Source organism: Passer montanus, unplaced genomic scaffold (assembly GCF_014805655.1).
Source record: "Passer montanus isolate IOZ18808 unplaced genomic scaffold, ASM1480565v1 scaffold12, whole genome shotgun sequence".
Classification (NCBI taxonomy): domain Eukaryota; kingdom Metazoa; phylum Chordata; class Aves; order Passeriformes; family Passeridae; genus Passer; species Passer montanus.
In genome coordinates this window covers 4,688,800-4,702,403 of record NW_024358722.1, presented here as the reverse complement: position 1 = coordinate 4,702,403, position 13,604 = coordinate 4,688,800, and the positions used below count along the sequence as shown (strand labels likewise).

At 40.2% G+C, this 13,604-nt stretch overlaps 1 protein-coding gene across 1 annotated transcript in view; it reads right to left on the bottom strand.

The window, feature by feature from the left end:
• Window positions 1–13,604, bottom strand: part of GLP1R (glucagon like peptide 1 receptor) — an 85,761-nt gene that overhangs the window by 18,334 nt on the left and 53,823 nt on the right. Inside the window, exons 5-7 of the mRNA XM_039698002.1 lie at window positions 13,453–13,559; window positions 9,928–10,081; window positions 8,413–8,572 (exon numbers count right to left, since the gene is read on the bottom strand). Coding sequence (XP_039553936.1) covers window positions 8,413–8,572; window positions 9,928–10,081; window positions 13,453–13,559 — 421 coding nt within the window. The remainder of the gene's footprint in view (window positions 1–8,412; window positions 8,573–9,927; window positions 10,082–13,452; window positions 13,560–13,604) is intronic.

Below are 13,604 nucleotides of genomic sequence, written 5' to 3'. Positions count from 1 at the left end.
AATTCCCTCTGCCTCCCCCCATAATGATGAGCAACATAATTAACTGGTGTCAGGGTTGCAGCTCCTGTCCAATACAGATTGCCATGAACACTGGGCTCCCACCTAGCTCTCAACAAGCACAAAAAATTAACAACACAGGTGCCCCATAACAGGCATTCACCACTTCTTCCGTGGACATTTTCACAAACAGGCCAAGGGAATTAAAATTTTTGGAAGCTCTACTAGCCGTTGTAGTCATGCTAGAGAAGGGTGCAGTGTGCTCTGACCAAAACCTTTGTGTTTAAATTTCTGTTTGTGGGTCACTGTATTCAAGCAGGACCAAGTTCAGGCTGCCTGCTGGTGTCGAGGCTGGAGCACGGCCAGCCCCACATGTTCCCTGTGGCAGAGGGAGGGTGGGCACACCCAGCAAGTGTCCTCCCCACAGCTGAGCCCCAGTTCTGCTGGGGTACTGGCATGGATTTGAGTGGCTGCAGCAAAGACAGCAGAGGAAGCCGGCAGTGAGAAAAGGCCTGGCCCTGCCCTCACCTGACCGCGCATGGGCTACATCCCGTCAGCTCATCTGGGGTGGAAAGGGCAGAGACAAGCCAAGGAGGCTGGCACTCATTACCTGCTTTACAGTATCAAAGGCTCTCTAATGAACTTCTTTTATTTATGAAGAGCCTAGGTCATTAAAAATAATTTTAAAGTGCACCTACCAACCAATACTCAGTACAGAGAATGATAAAAATGCACACAAGGAAGGAAAGCAGGTTGTGACTCAGAAGGCAGGATGACGAATTTCTGCTTCAGGATAGATCAAGATGGTCTAATTCCTCCTTGCACAGTGTCTGATGGTACATGTGCATTGTATAGAAAGAGCAACATTTAGCACACTTTGTTACTTTATTCTTAGGAACCAATGAAATCAGGTACCCTAAGAACATCAGGCTGCAGCAGTAAGTTCTGCACAGGGCAAATCCACAGCTCATGGCAGCAGAAGTCATTCACAAATTGGTCATCCCCCACAGTCTGAATAGCTCAAGCAGTATATTTATTGGGTATTATCAGTAAAAAACCTTCACTTTTGTTGTAGAATTTCTCTGCTATCAGAACAGCTAAATACTACAGACACAGAATAATAATATTCTCCTTAATCAGTTATTTAAAGAAACAAAAAGAGAAAGAACAAAGAGCATCATGGAAAAAAATATCAGTAATTAGAATAATAGCAAAGATAATGAATTGAGTAGAGATTATCTGGGCAAATAGCTACTGTGTTCCATGGATTTACTTGATATTGAGAATACACAGTACTTTGGGAGCAAAGTTACCAAAAACTCTATGCTGCCTTGATAGTTGTATAAAGAGATTAAAAACAGGCTCACTGCACATCACTTCCAAACCAATGAGACTTTGATTCACAGAAACAAATGATAGTTTGAATGACTCCTTTCTTGATTTTTCTGGGCATTAAGACATCTTAATATGAAACCTACAGGATAAGACTCAAACACTGAACGCATAAAGGCTTTCTGTCAGCAGATATATAATTTGATACATCAAGTGATAGCAATAATGATGGGTATCTCAGTCTTCTGGATAAATCAGAAATCTCTCCATGTTTAATCAAATCACTTGACATTTGCATTGAGAAGCTATTATTAATACTGTATTTCAAAAGAGCCTAAATAGAGGGAGGTTGATATAATAGAATTGCATCAGCCGTGCAAATATTATACAAATTAAGAGGCATCAAGTATAAAGCAACTGGTTCAACATTCTCTGCCCACTCCCACTCATGATGCACACCACTGGTGTCTTGGTATTGCAGCACCATCAGCCACACTATTTTTCATGCTGGCAATGCACATTTTAGTCTGAGACACCAAGACTTACCAGTTGCACTGATTTTCAAACCTTACTGTATGGATACTACCTGACACCTTCCAAATTCACAAATGGCCTTGCCCTGAGAAATGGATTGCTCTGGAAACTGTCTGGGACACAATCTCAGCAGATGGGAACACATGCAGTTTTCCAAAGCCCTAGTGATGATCTAAGGAGGAGACTGTCCCAAGAACATTCCCTAATTCACTTCAAGCCTGTAGAAGTCATTCCATCACAGCAAAAGAGCAAATCTGAAGCATCTCTGCAATAGCTGCAGTTTGCAAGGATCACTGAGACTCTCCCAAGAATAATTAACAGTCTTGGTATCTAGTTAGCCTGCATTAACTGGCAAAAAACCATGTATTATTCTGGTTAGAGAATTCTGTCTGGTTTGAGCAGGCAGTGGAAGTAAACCGAATACAACTCACTGAATAAACACCACAGATGACTACGTTCCATTAACAGCATCGGTGGTATATTCCACTCCTGGGCTTCCAACATAACACTTGAGGCATTCGTGTTTCAGTCTCACACGTCCTTCTGCTGCTGCTGCTATTCAAAATATATCAGATACCCAAGAAAAAAGCTGCACTCATTTTCAGTAGGCATTTATTTAAGGTGTTGGCTGAAATCTTTCTGGTTTTGCTTTTTTGTCATACAGAAAGCTCTGAGATGGATCTTTTCTGAGATTAACTGCCCAGAGAAAAGTCTCTAAATTCTGGAAATGGTAATGTCTACTTTTCCTTCCATACTGCATCACTGCTGAAGATGCCAGAAACTGCAACAGTCTGATCATGATAAACTCTGCGACCTTAATTCTTGCAGGTTGATACCTGACCCAAAATCTTTGAACACTACATGGTTATGAAATCTGTCAAGTGTACTAGAAAATAAGCCTGCTGACAGCTCAGCTAATAAAGTTCAACTTCAAGTGACTGGGCATCTGAATTATAGGCTGCAATAATAATATATATCATGGATGATGAGAAAGTAATGCAACTGCCAAATCATCATGTCAACATCCCACTGCATAAATAAGCAGCACAACCTACTTAGTTTCACTCTAGCTTATATATTCTACACCAGGACAGGTGCCTGCATAGTAAGAAAACAAAAAAAAAGTTGGAAAAACAGTCATTTTTCAGAATGTCAAAAGGATGGAGTAGGTAAGAGAAGAAAATGTTGAGAAAAATCTGCACAGGTTGACATTTTTAGAATGCTCCACTATCCTTAATAGAAGGGAAAGAAATTCCTGCAGCTGCTAGTGGAAGTTTCCATGTTCTGACAGCAGCATGCAAAAATCAGTGTTTTCATTTAACATGTCTGAGATATTTAGGTGACAGAACAGAAAAGCTCGGGTTTGTTCAGGAACCCCTGTGTCCCCATTACCAGGAAAGGTGTCACCAGGTGGTGCTATTCCATGCCATCATCTCTCCCTTACCTCCACGTGCAAGCAAGTTTCCATTCTTACACACACACACACCGTATTTGTAGCTTTGTGTTGTACCTCACCTTACATGGAGGCAACTTCAGAAAAGACATATGAGGAGCAAGGAGGCTCCCCTCATCCTCACGTGCTGATTAGAGATTCTTCCTGAAGTAGATTTGTCTCTGAAGGACCAGAGCACTGCCATCCTGCTGAAACCCTTAAAGATGGACATATTCTGAATATAGCATTTTAGGGCTGTTTTCAGTATTTTAGCCATAACCTGACATCCCTTGTTTCTGTGTGTGGTAAGTTCAACCTCTGAGAAAATCAGGCACATAAACCAGAAGGACACTACTGCTGTCAGAACAAGTCCATTATTCTTTCTCTCACAAAGCATCCAAGATGCTCTGATTTGATCAACTGATTGATGAAGGAATGCAAGAATGATGCCATGAGGAACTGAAAGAAATTATAAACAAATATGACTATATGTAAAAAGAGTAAAAGAAACGATGACCTGAGAAGATTAATTTTTTTTTCTTCCTAAAAAAGGAAAAACATGAAAAAGTTTAATTTAGAAAACAGAGTGAAGAGGATTAAGAGGAATTCCGTGCATTTCTTACCAAGATAAGTCTGAACACAAAATCTATTTTTACATCCCTAACTGAAGCAGACTTTTCATTTGAAAATAGAAAAAAAGTTGTCAGTGCAATGAATGCATCCTGTTGCTACAGTGAGTTCATACTGGGCTTCTGAAGGAAGGTCTCTTACTGGCTCTACTCCAGTCATATATTCTTTGCAATTGGGATGTAGATTTTGATGTCCCAGCCAGGCTTCCTGCTTTTAATAGCTTCATTCCTCTAAGTATTCTTCCTTAGAGCAAGTTTGGATTGCCAAGGCTTGGAAGGAAGCAGATTATTTATTTTTTATGGTGATTTTCCTGCTGCAAGTGCAACTGGGTGTAAAATTACCACAGAAGCTCAGAGAATATTTAGCTGTTTATTAACATTTTCTTCTTGGCCTTTAGTGCTGAAAATGGTCTCCTGTCTGGATGTCGCTCAGAGTCACAGCGGGATGTTTCTGTTGTTTCCCATTCTTCCCTCTTCTCTACTCTTAAATGTGAACAGGTCCCTTTTTCCACTAAAACCTGCTGATACAGCAGCTTTACAGTATAAACTACTCTTCTCCAGAAACTACTCAGTACAGTATTGACAGCTGAAAATCAACATCAGGCTCAGCAACTCCTGCCTTGGGCTCAGACCCGATGAACACTGGGTTGGTGTCCTGGACACTGATTCAGACCAGTCTGCGCATGCTGAGAAACAAACAAACCAAAAAAAGTAATAATCTTGATCTCTGTAGTTAGGCTGGGGTTTTTTTTACCACTTTCTTGTGAATGTTTTTTCTTCTCTCTAGAAGGTGAGAAAGATGGGCAAGAATTTCTCAAGGAAGCACCAGGTACCAGCAGAGCATAGCAACAGATTTTCTTTTCTGCAAGTGCAAATGACTATGTGAATCAACAGCTGTTGTAGCTGCTGTTATGCTGACCCCCAGAGTAAAGGAAACCTCTCACCTACCTGCTCTTCCATTAGCCTATTAAAATTTTGGGGTTTTGATACTGCAAAGTGTTTCTGCCTTCTTTTTCCTCCGTCAGCATTGAAAATGGAATATAGAATTGCTTTTGCAGTAAGATATGTGGAACTTAAGGTTGACATAAATGTATGGAAGTCTGCTTTGACAAAGAAATAGAAGACATAAGCAAGACATATTCCAAATTAAATGAAATAAGAAAAATTTAATACTGCTATCTCAAAGCCTAGTATTACATGCAACCTCAGCAATGAAGTGGCCATTAGGAATACAGTTACCTCACAAGTAATAGGGAAAGTTTATAGAATTCTGTCAATATACATGATGTTAGTATAAATGACTCCCAATTTCTGAAACTACATTGGTTTTCATAGGTCTATCAAGATTTTATGACTTTTCTATGTTTTTAAACTACAACAATGCAAGACAGACTTTTCCCTTTATAAATACTTCAACCGCAAAGACTAATTAGTCATTTGAACTGATAATAAATGCACTACTGTCTAATACCTGACTTTAGAACTGACCTGGTATGCTTTATAAATACTTCAACCGCAAAGACTAATTAGTCATTTGAACTGATAAATGCACTACTGTCTAATAACTGACTTTAGAACTGACCTGGTATTATCATATAACAAAAATTGGAATATCTTGGAACAACTGGTCTACTATGGGCTGAATCTGACAGAGAACGGAAAGAAAATCTTTAGTAATGGGCTTGACAAGCCTGGGAAGAGGCTTTAAACTGAAGTTACTGGGGAATGGGATCTTTAACCCATCCCACTCCTACCAGCAGGATGCCAGTGCCAGTACCTGCAGGGCTATGATCTCACTGGCATCACAGAGACATGGTGGGATGGCTCCTCACTGGAGTGTTGGAACAGAATGCCACAGGCTCTTCAGGAAGGCCAGGCAGGAGAGAGCAGGAGGGGATGTCACCACATCAATGGCACCTGGAGTGCATGGAGTTCCACCTGGGGATGGGTGAGGAGCTGGCGAGGAGCTTATGGGTGAGGTCCAAGGGAGGACAGGGACAAGTAACATTACAGGGGAGTCTGCTGTAGGCTGCCTGGCCAGGAAGCCCTTCTGTAGACAGACAGCAGCAGCCTCACAGTCACAAACCCTGGGGGACTTCAACCACTCCCATATCTGCTGGAGGGACAGCACAGCAGAGCATAAGCAATCCAGGAGTTTCCTGGATCATGCTGATAAATCCCTTCTCCAAGTGACAGAGGAGCCAATGAGGAGAGGTGCCATGCTGGACCTTGCTCTCACCAACAAGGAGGAGCTAGTGGGGGTGAAGCTCAAGGGCAGCCTTGGCTGCAGTGACCATGAAATGGTGGAATTCAAGGACCTTAGGGCAGTGAGGAGGGTGCACATCAAGCTGAGTACCCTGGGCTCCAGGAGAGCAGACTCTGGCATGTCTGAGAGCAATCACCATCTTCAGTTACAATTGTAAGAAATAACATGAAGTGACATGATTGTTTTTGAGCAATACAAACATGAAATTTTCATACATAAATATTAATCAAATTATGAGAAATGAAAAAGTTAAAAAGATATCCTGTAAGAGGACAATTCATTAATGGAACAAAGGGTCAGAGTATCAAATTAGCTCCGGCAATCAAATAAATATTTATTTTTTGTTCCAGCTTTATTTTTACAGTTGATTAACTATTTCAAAGAACAGCACAACAGTTCAAACAGGAACCTACTGTCTCTTTCTCTGAAGCCTCAGCATTACACTGAGGTTATCATGCAGCTCAAAAATCAAATTAAATAAAAATCTTCTAAGTGTTGCATACAGCAGAAAGTCACCCGGTGTGGGACTTGAGCACCCATAAAAGGGAATCAACAAAGAAGAAGCAGAAAGAACAGAAAAAAATTTGGTGTCTTTCCACTGGTTAGAGATGAAACTGTTATCTGGGAGCACTGAAATAGCAGATGCTTCTGCATTTGAAGGTGGGGAATCATTGGCAAGGTTTGCACATGCAGACACATATGGAAGAGCAAGAAACTGTACAGATAACGATTGAATGGCACAGACAGAGCTTTTCTAGAAAGCCTGGATGAAACCCATGTATATAGTGCCAAGTTCTTGCATTGCTGCTCATTTCCACAAACTCACAGAAATTCAGTATACAACAGCAAAACCACCTTTGTAAAGAAAGAACAAAACCAAAAGAACATCATCTGTTTCTGCCTTCTGCATTTGCAGGAGACAAACTCTAAATAGAAGTGATTCAAACCAAAAGCAGCCTAACCCTTTCTTTTAAGTCAACACAGTCCCCTTAGGATTTGACTAGATATAATTTTGTTCTAATTTCTTTTCCATTTCCTTTCATGACCTCAGTCAGTGCTTCAGGATAGTTCCCTCTCCCCCTTTTTTTTAATTAAATTTAGGGTCTAATTAAAACATATAGTTCAAATGTTAAACAAAAAGGTGCTGCTTTTGCTGCATGCCTGACATGAAAGAATATGGAAGATGGAGAATTTCAAATAAAACTCTCCTGAAGGAAGCAGCTATTATTTGCATTTATTTATTCCTAACAATGACAGAAAACCCTTTCTCCTTATATATCAAGTTTTTGTAGAATTGGGTAATTCACAATAACATGCCATTTATATGCATTTTTCCAGTGAACTAATTTGCTAAAATATTCACAATTGAAATCCATAGAGAGGAGGAGAGCCAAAGCAATTGAAATGTTCAAACTAGCATCTGTGAAAGCACTTGTAGTATTTACTTGGATTTACTTTCATCTTTTCAAAAGTGGTGTGATTCCACCAAAAGGGGAGGGGTAGGAAAGAGGGAGGGAGAGAATGCAATAAAAGTACATGCAAGATAGCTCTAAAAATAGGATTAATCCCAAACTGTAATGTATTTTCAGGTAAACTATGCAGTGAAAGAATCAAAGCTTTACCCTTTCTACAGAAGGTGACCCTTACTCAACCAGCTGATTTCAAGGCATCACAACCCTTGACTCCAAGCACACACATGCCCATAGCACATGCACCCCTGACCCTTTTGTCCCCAGACAATCCCTATCCGACCTGCTCTGCCCACTTAGCCAACCTGACACCACCTTGCCCCTTTGCATCACCCCCACCCATGCTGTCACCATTTTTCCTCACCCAGATGCAAAGCATCTTTGCTGTTTTACACCACAAGTAGTTCACATGTCTTTAAATGCAATGGGAAACTTTCAGGAGATGAAGCAGGACAGTCCAGAAAAATCCACATCCAGCTGGAACCACCCACACATAATCTGTCCTGGGAAGCTAATGTCCTGAAGGAAAAGCAGTGTGCCACTGGTTTGGTGAGTTTCTGCCATGTCCCACAACCTCTGTGCCAGGAGCTGTGACCACACCCCTCCAGCCCAAACAAGGTAAGGGATTAAGAACAAAAAGGGTATGCAGAGTGCAGGACTTGAACTGGGCAGCATCAGGAGGGACACACAAGTTCTCCTGTTACACCCTCTGCCAGTGCAGCCACAGGAGGACAAATGGAAAAATCAACTCACCCCAGCCAATGCAGAGATAGAGGCGGAAAATCCTCTGCTCAGAGAAGACGGAGAGTACCAGCAGTGTGTACAGGTACATGCCTTCCACCAGCAGCCAGTAGTAGTTTGCAGCCACACAATACTGCATCATCACAAAGACCAAACGGCAGCTGAGTGATTCCTGTGACAGAAAAAAGCACAGCCCAAAGTAACCCAGCAGGGACTGAGAATTAAAGGACACTAACTCAAAAGACTGGTTCTCTTTACTACTCTTGCTCCTCAAAAAGAGAGCTTGCTAAAGTGATCACATATTTTATTGCATAATAGACGGAAGCCAGTAATAGGGACTATGCACAGCAGACAGATGCTTGCAACAACATTACTCCTTAAAACAAATGGTACTTGTTCTGTATTTTCCCCTCAATAAGCAATGGATTTTATTTTGAAAAGCATGAATAAAGATGAAAGGAACAAGTGAAAGGTACTATATCAACCACAGTCAGTGAATCTTTCCTGAATACTCTATTTTGCAGTTGAGAATTTCTCTAATAAGAAGAGTGGATGCTGTAAGGTTGACTATTTGCCAAAGCAAAGGATATTTTCACAGAATAGCAATGTTGTTCAGTGCACCCCATTTAAGTGTAAATTCTCTCATAGCTGGTAAAATACAGAGATGATCAGTAGGGCTTTAGATAAGTATGAAACCCCATTATCTAATTAATATATCCATCAGACCTGATGAAACCACTATTGAGTAAATTGTGTGTACAGTCATGCTTTTTGGAAAGAGGAAATGACTGACAATCCAATATGAACATTTCCAAACCATTTAAGATGCAATGTTATTTTCTGGTAACTGATAAATTGCAGATGAGAAAAAAAATCAACCATCACATGAGATTCACTAAGTTGTTTTAGCACTTCTGCCTTAGGCAGTGTCAGAAAAGGATGGGCACTAAGGATGCATCAGGAGAGTTTCCCCTTACCACTCCAACCCTGTACTGCAGCAGCAAATGCCATACCAATGTTTTAGAGTCTCAAGAGCTACACAGATAAAGCTATTTTTCTTTGAGGTTTCAAGTACATTTTGCATTCCAAATCCAAATGGGGAAGGGCACACTTTCATCATTATTTACAAAAGTGTTGTGTATCCTCTTATCAGTTAGAAGTATTTAATTAGCCTATTCCTCCAAAGCTTTTCTAAATGCTTTCAAATTTGCATGTCAATCAGATGCTTCCTTTTTTACCAGATGGACAGTTCTATCACAAAAAATGCTGGCTTAGAATAAATGCCCTCTTGTCACTGCTAGAAAGAAATAAAACTGCAGCATAGAAAGAAGATGTGGGCATTGGTGTATGTATATATATGTATGCAAAAAGATCAGCTTCTTGTTCCTCTGTCACGTGGGAGCAAACCCCCACAGGCAGAGAAACATGTAATGCCATCAACTAAAGAATTAAATTACCTGCTGTCATGCAGACACACCACAGTGATGACTCCAATATCCTAGGAATGACCACAGTGTCTGCCCTTACCTGGAAGGCTATAAGTCCTTCCCACTGGTACTCTTGTGTGGCTGTGCTGTACATCCACTTCACCACCGAGTCTTTAATGAAAACAGATATAGCCCGGAGGATAAAAGAGGTGAAGAGGTTCAGGTGAATGTAATTCCTCGTGCAATGCAGATGTCTGTAAAAAGAAAAATATAGTCACGATCCACTACCTACATAAAAGATGCAACATCAGACACAGGACGGAGAAAAGGAACAACGAGCCCTGTAAGAAATCAGGAGGCACCAGAGCAAACCCCGTAACTTGAGAATGGCTGTAGGGATTTCAAACTGTCTTTGGGAGGAAAATACTATCAAGGGAAACACGTTCAAAACTTCAGCCCTTAGTGTTTGGGGAAAGGAAGAAGATAGGTGTGTTAAGAAAAAAAAATATTTCAAAAGCTTAAAAAATGTAAAAATAAAGTAATTTTCAGAAGCCTTATCTGAAAGGACTGAAAAAGTCAAGTTCCACATAATGCTGAAGCTAATTGCTTTGAATTGACCCCAATGTCACTGCACAAGTTTACCTTGGCAAAGCTCAGGACTGGTGTGCAGAGCAGCTTCGGGCTGTGCTCAAGCCCACAATGAAAAAACATCCACCTGCAAATCACCCTTTGACAACAAGAGAAAAATCTATATTCAAATTGCCTTCTGGGAGAACTGCAAATACTTTCTGTAGAAGTAAAAGGAACAGATTTTTCACCTCTGCATTCAGAATTGAAAACAAAAAAACAAAGGAAAAATCCTCTTGAATTTCAGCAGCCTGCTGTAAAGACAATAAAATTGCTACTTGTCAAAAAAAAAAGGCATGTTAAGGGATAGCAAAAGAAACTGCAGTCATATAAATGGCATCCAATTGCAGAGCCCTGCCAATATTTTAGCAGCCTTATTCACATTTGTCTCCCAGCTCTGCAAGGATACACACTTCACCAAAAAGGACGTTATATTAGGTATGATTTTTAAGATGGTAAAAGACAGATGTAACATATGGTAATCAGCAATTATTCCAGCAAAACTTTCCATGAACTTATACTTCGTATAAGTTTTTACAGCTCTATAATTTTTGGTACAAAAACTTACTTGGTCTGCAAGTTAGAGGTTTGCGCTGAAGAACAACTTGTTTGTCATAGGTCAGGTAGAATTTTTGTATCACTTTTAAGTCACAGTTTATTTCAAAACTTACCTATTATTAATATTTATGTTCCTTAAACACAAAATTAATTTGTTGCTACCCTTCAGAACTGCTACACATTTCAATCTGATTGAAAAAGTTATGTAAATTAGGCAATTGAAGCAAATAGGTTGCAAGTAGTTACTGAGTATTTTTGCTACAGGCAATGCAAGTTATTCAAATTGTTTCAGTCATGAAGTTACGGGCCTAATTCAGCTTCCACCACTGAAATTGCAGACTTTCCTTCCATTTTTTCTGGAGCATCCAAAATAGGACTCTAGAGAGATACAGCTTCCTCTGCTGTATCACTTTTAAAGACAAATATAAAGGTCATTCTGTAGTCTAAGAACTCTAAGAGGCCCATCAGTATTTGCATGTCATTAAATTAGATTTTGATCCCCATTTGTTGAGGCTGGGCAGCTCTGGGGAAACAAGCAGAGATTCCAGTCAGAATCCAGAAACTGCAATTCACATAGGGTAGTTCTCATATTTCATGAGATCCAGGACCAAGTTGTCTCCTGGTAAACAACTGAGACAGGAGAACACAAAATGGATTGATTGCATAGTTTTAACAAGACTCTAGGTATCTCTGATGTCCCTAGAACCTCACTTTCAAAATGAGAAGCACACACTAGTGTATAGTTCTCCAGTCCCTGCTTCAGAGTTGAAGAAAAAAATGCTAAAGCATCACCCCACCAAAGTCAGGACACCAAAATTCCCTCTCTCCTACCAGACCTTGGTGATAAACTTGCTCTTTGTTCCCTGCCAGAAAACATTCTTTCTTCCTTCCTTCAAAAAGCACATGGTTGTGCTCTGTGACCTTTACATTTGGGCTGCTAAGATTACTCAAGAAGTGTCATTGATAGGTGAAATGAGGAGAAAACAGTTATCCTGGGAGACATTTGGAGACTTCAAGACCATCTGGTGCTTCCTCAGAAAGGTCCCAAAGTTGCACAGGTACAACACATACAAATTATAATTATCACATGGCATTCACAGAGGGTGAGCAAGTCTGAATTTCTGCAGTCATTTTAGAACTTCTTGATATTGTCCACCTATGCTTCTCCACTGGAAGGACAAGGGATAATATAGTGCTAAAAAAGTATGGTAAAATGTGAGAAGGATTGCATCACTTTAGTTTTGGAAATCAGGAGTTAAAATACATGACTGACCTTTTAAAATACATAAGGGAAGAAAGGAAAGGGACTGCCTTGCTAGAAGTGTAGTGCAGGCACCAGAGGAAATGACCAATAACTGGCAATTCTTCAGTCAGGGAAGGAAGTTTCTCAAGGATCAGAGGGATCACTGAAGGTTCCTGACTTGACTTCAAATAAGAGTACCAGGACATGGAACACTATACTTTTTTAGGAGGCAGTCTCATCAGGACATAAGAGGGATGGGACCTGGCTGTAGGGATCAGCTTCATGGCAGAGGGACTTCCTCCCCACAACAGAACAGGATCTTATCTTTGTGCTTTCCATCAGTTTCCTGTGCTCAGCACCCCCAAACTGAAGGAAAGTCTGGCTGGAATCAAAACATCTGCATTTACAGAGGCAGAAAAAAAAAATCCCTGTTAGAATCCAAACTTGTGTTTTGATTTGGTGGGGGTTTTTGTCCTTTATTTATTTTTTAACCAAACACACATAGTGTATCTTTGGCATGGGCAACCAAGAGTGCCTAAACTTTCATTAAGCCCTGTTGTATTTGTAGGTGCAAACCTGAATGAACTCAGTAGGTCACTATGGCCAGCTGTCAGCAATTTATTGCACAAACTTTTCAAGCTTCAAATTAGACTCTCTTCCATATTGTGAAAGAAATAAGAATTTCTGAAAGTTCTCCAAAATTATTAGTTTTGTCAAAAATCCATTTCTGCACATCTTGCATGTGAAGGCTGGGATATAGGACAGACTGAAATTTATGCTCTGGGTAACTGCAAGCAAAGCAAGTTGAAAATTTTTCTCCTGAATGTCCTTGCCCATCTCATACTCGTGCCTCATCTGCAAGGTGAGACCATGAAGGAATGTTTGCATCTCTCTTTTACCACCTCTTCCAATGGAAATTTCATTTAAATAAAAGCTTGCCTAACACAATTATTCCAATTGATAAAAAGTACCTCTTCTACATGTTCATATGGATAACTGCAAAAATTTGGCAATTTTACTTGCATTTTGAGAAGGAATTATTTTAGGAAGGAACACAGCAGTGAGAAAAGATAGAGAAATAATGAGGTGATGGAAGGAGGGGAAAAAAAAAATCAAATGTTTCTGTCAAAGTCTGATACTGTCATATAGAAAAGCATAAAACCTTTAGTCTACTCTCTTCAAAGCTTCACCAGTTACCTGAATCCAAGAAGAATGGCAGTTGCTATTACAAGGGCAGAGAAGGAAAGAGCATATCCAATGGTGTATATGATGGACAAATTCAGGAGCTGTTCTTCTGGTGCATCCTGAGAGCATATAAAGAAGAAAAGAAAAACAAAAAAGTGGAGGGG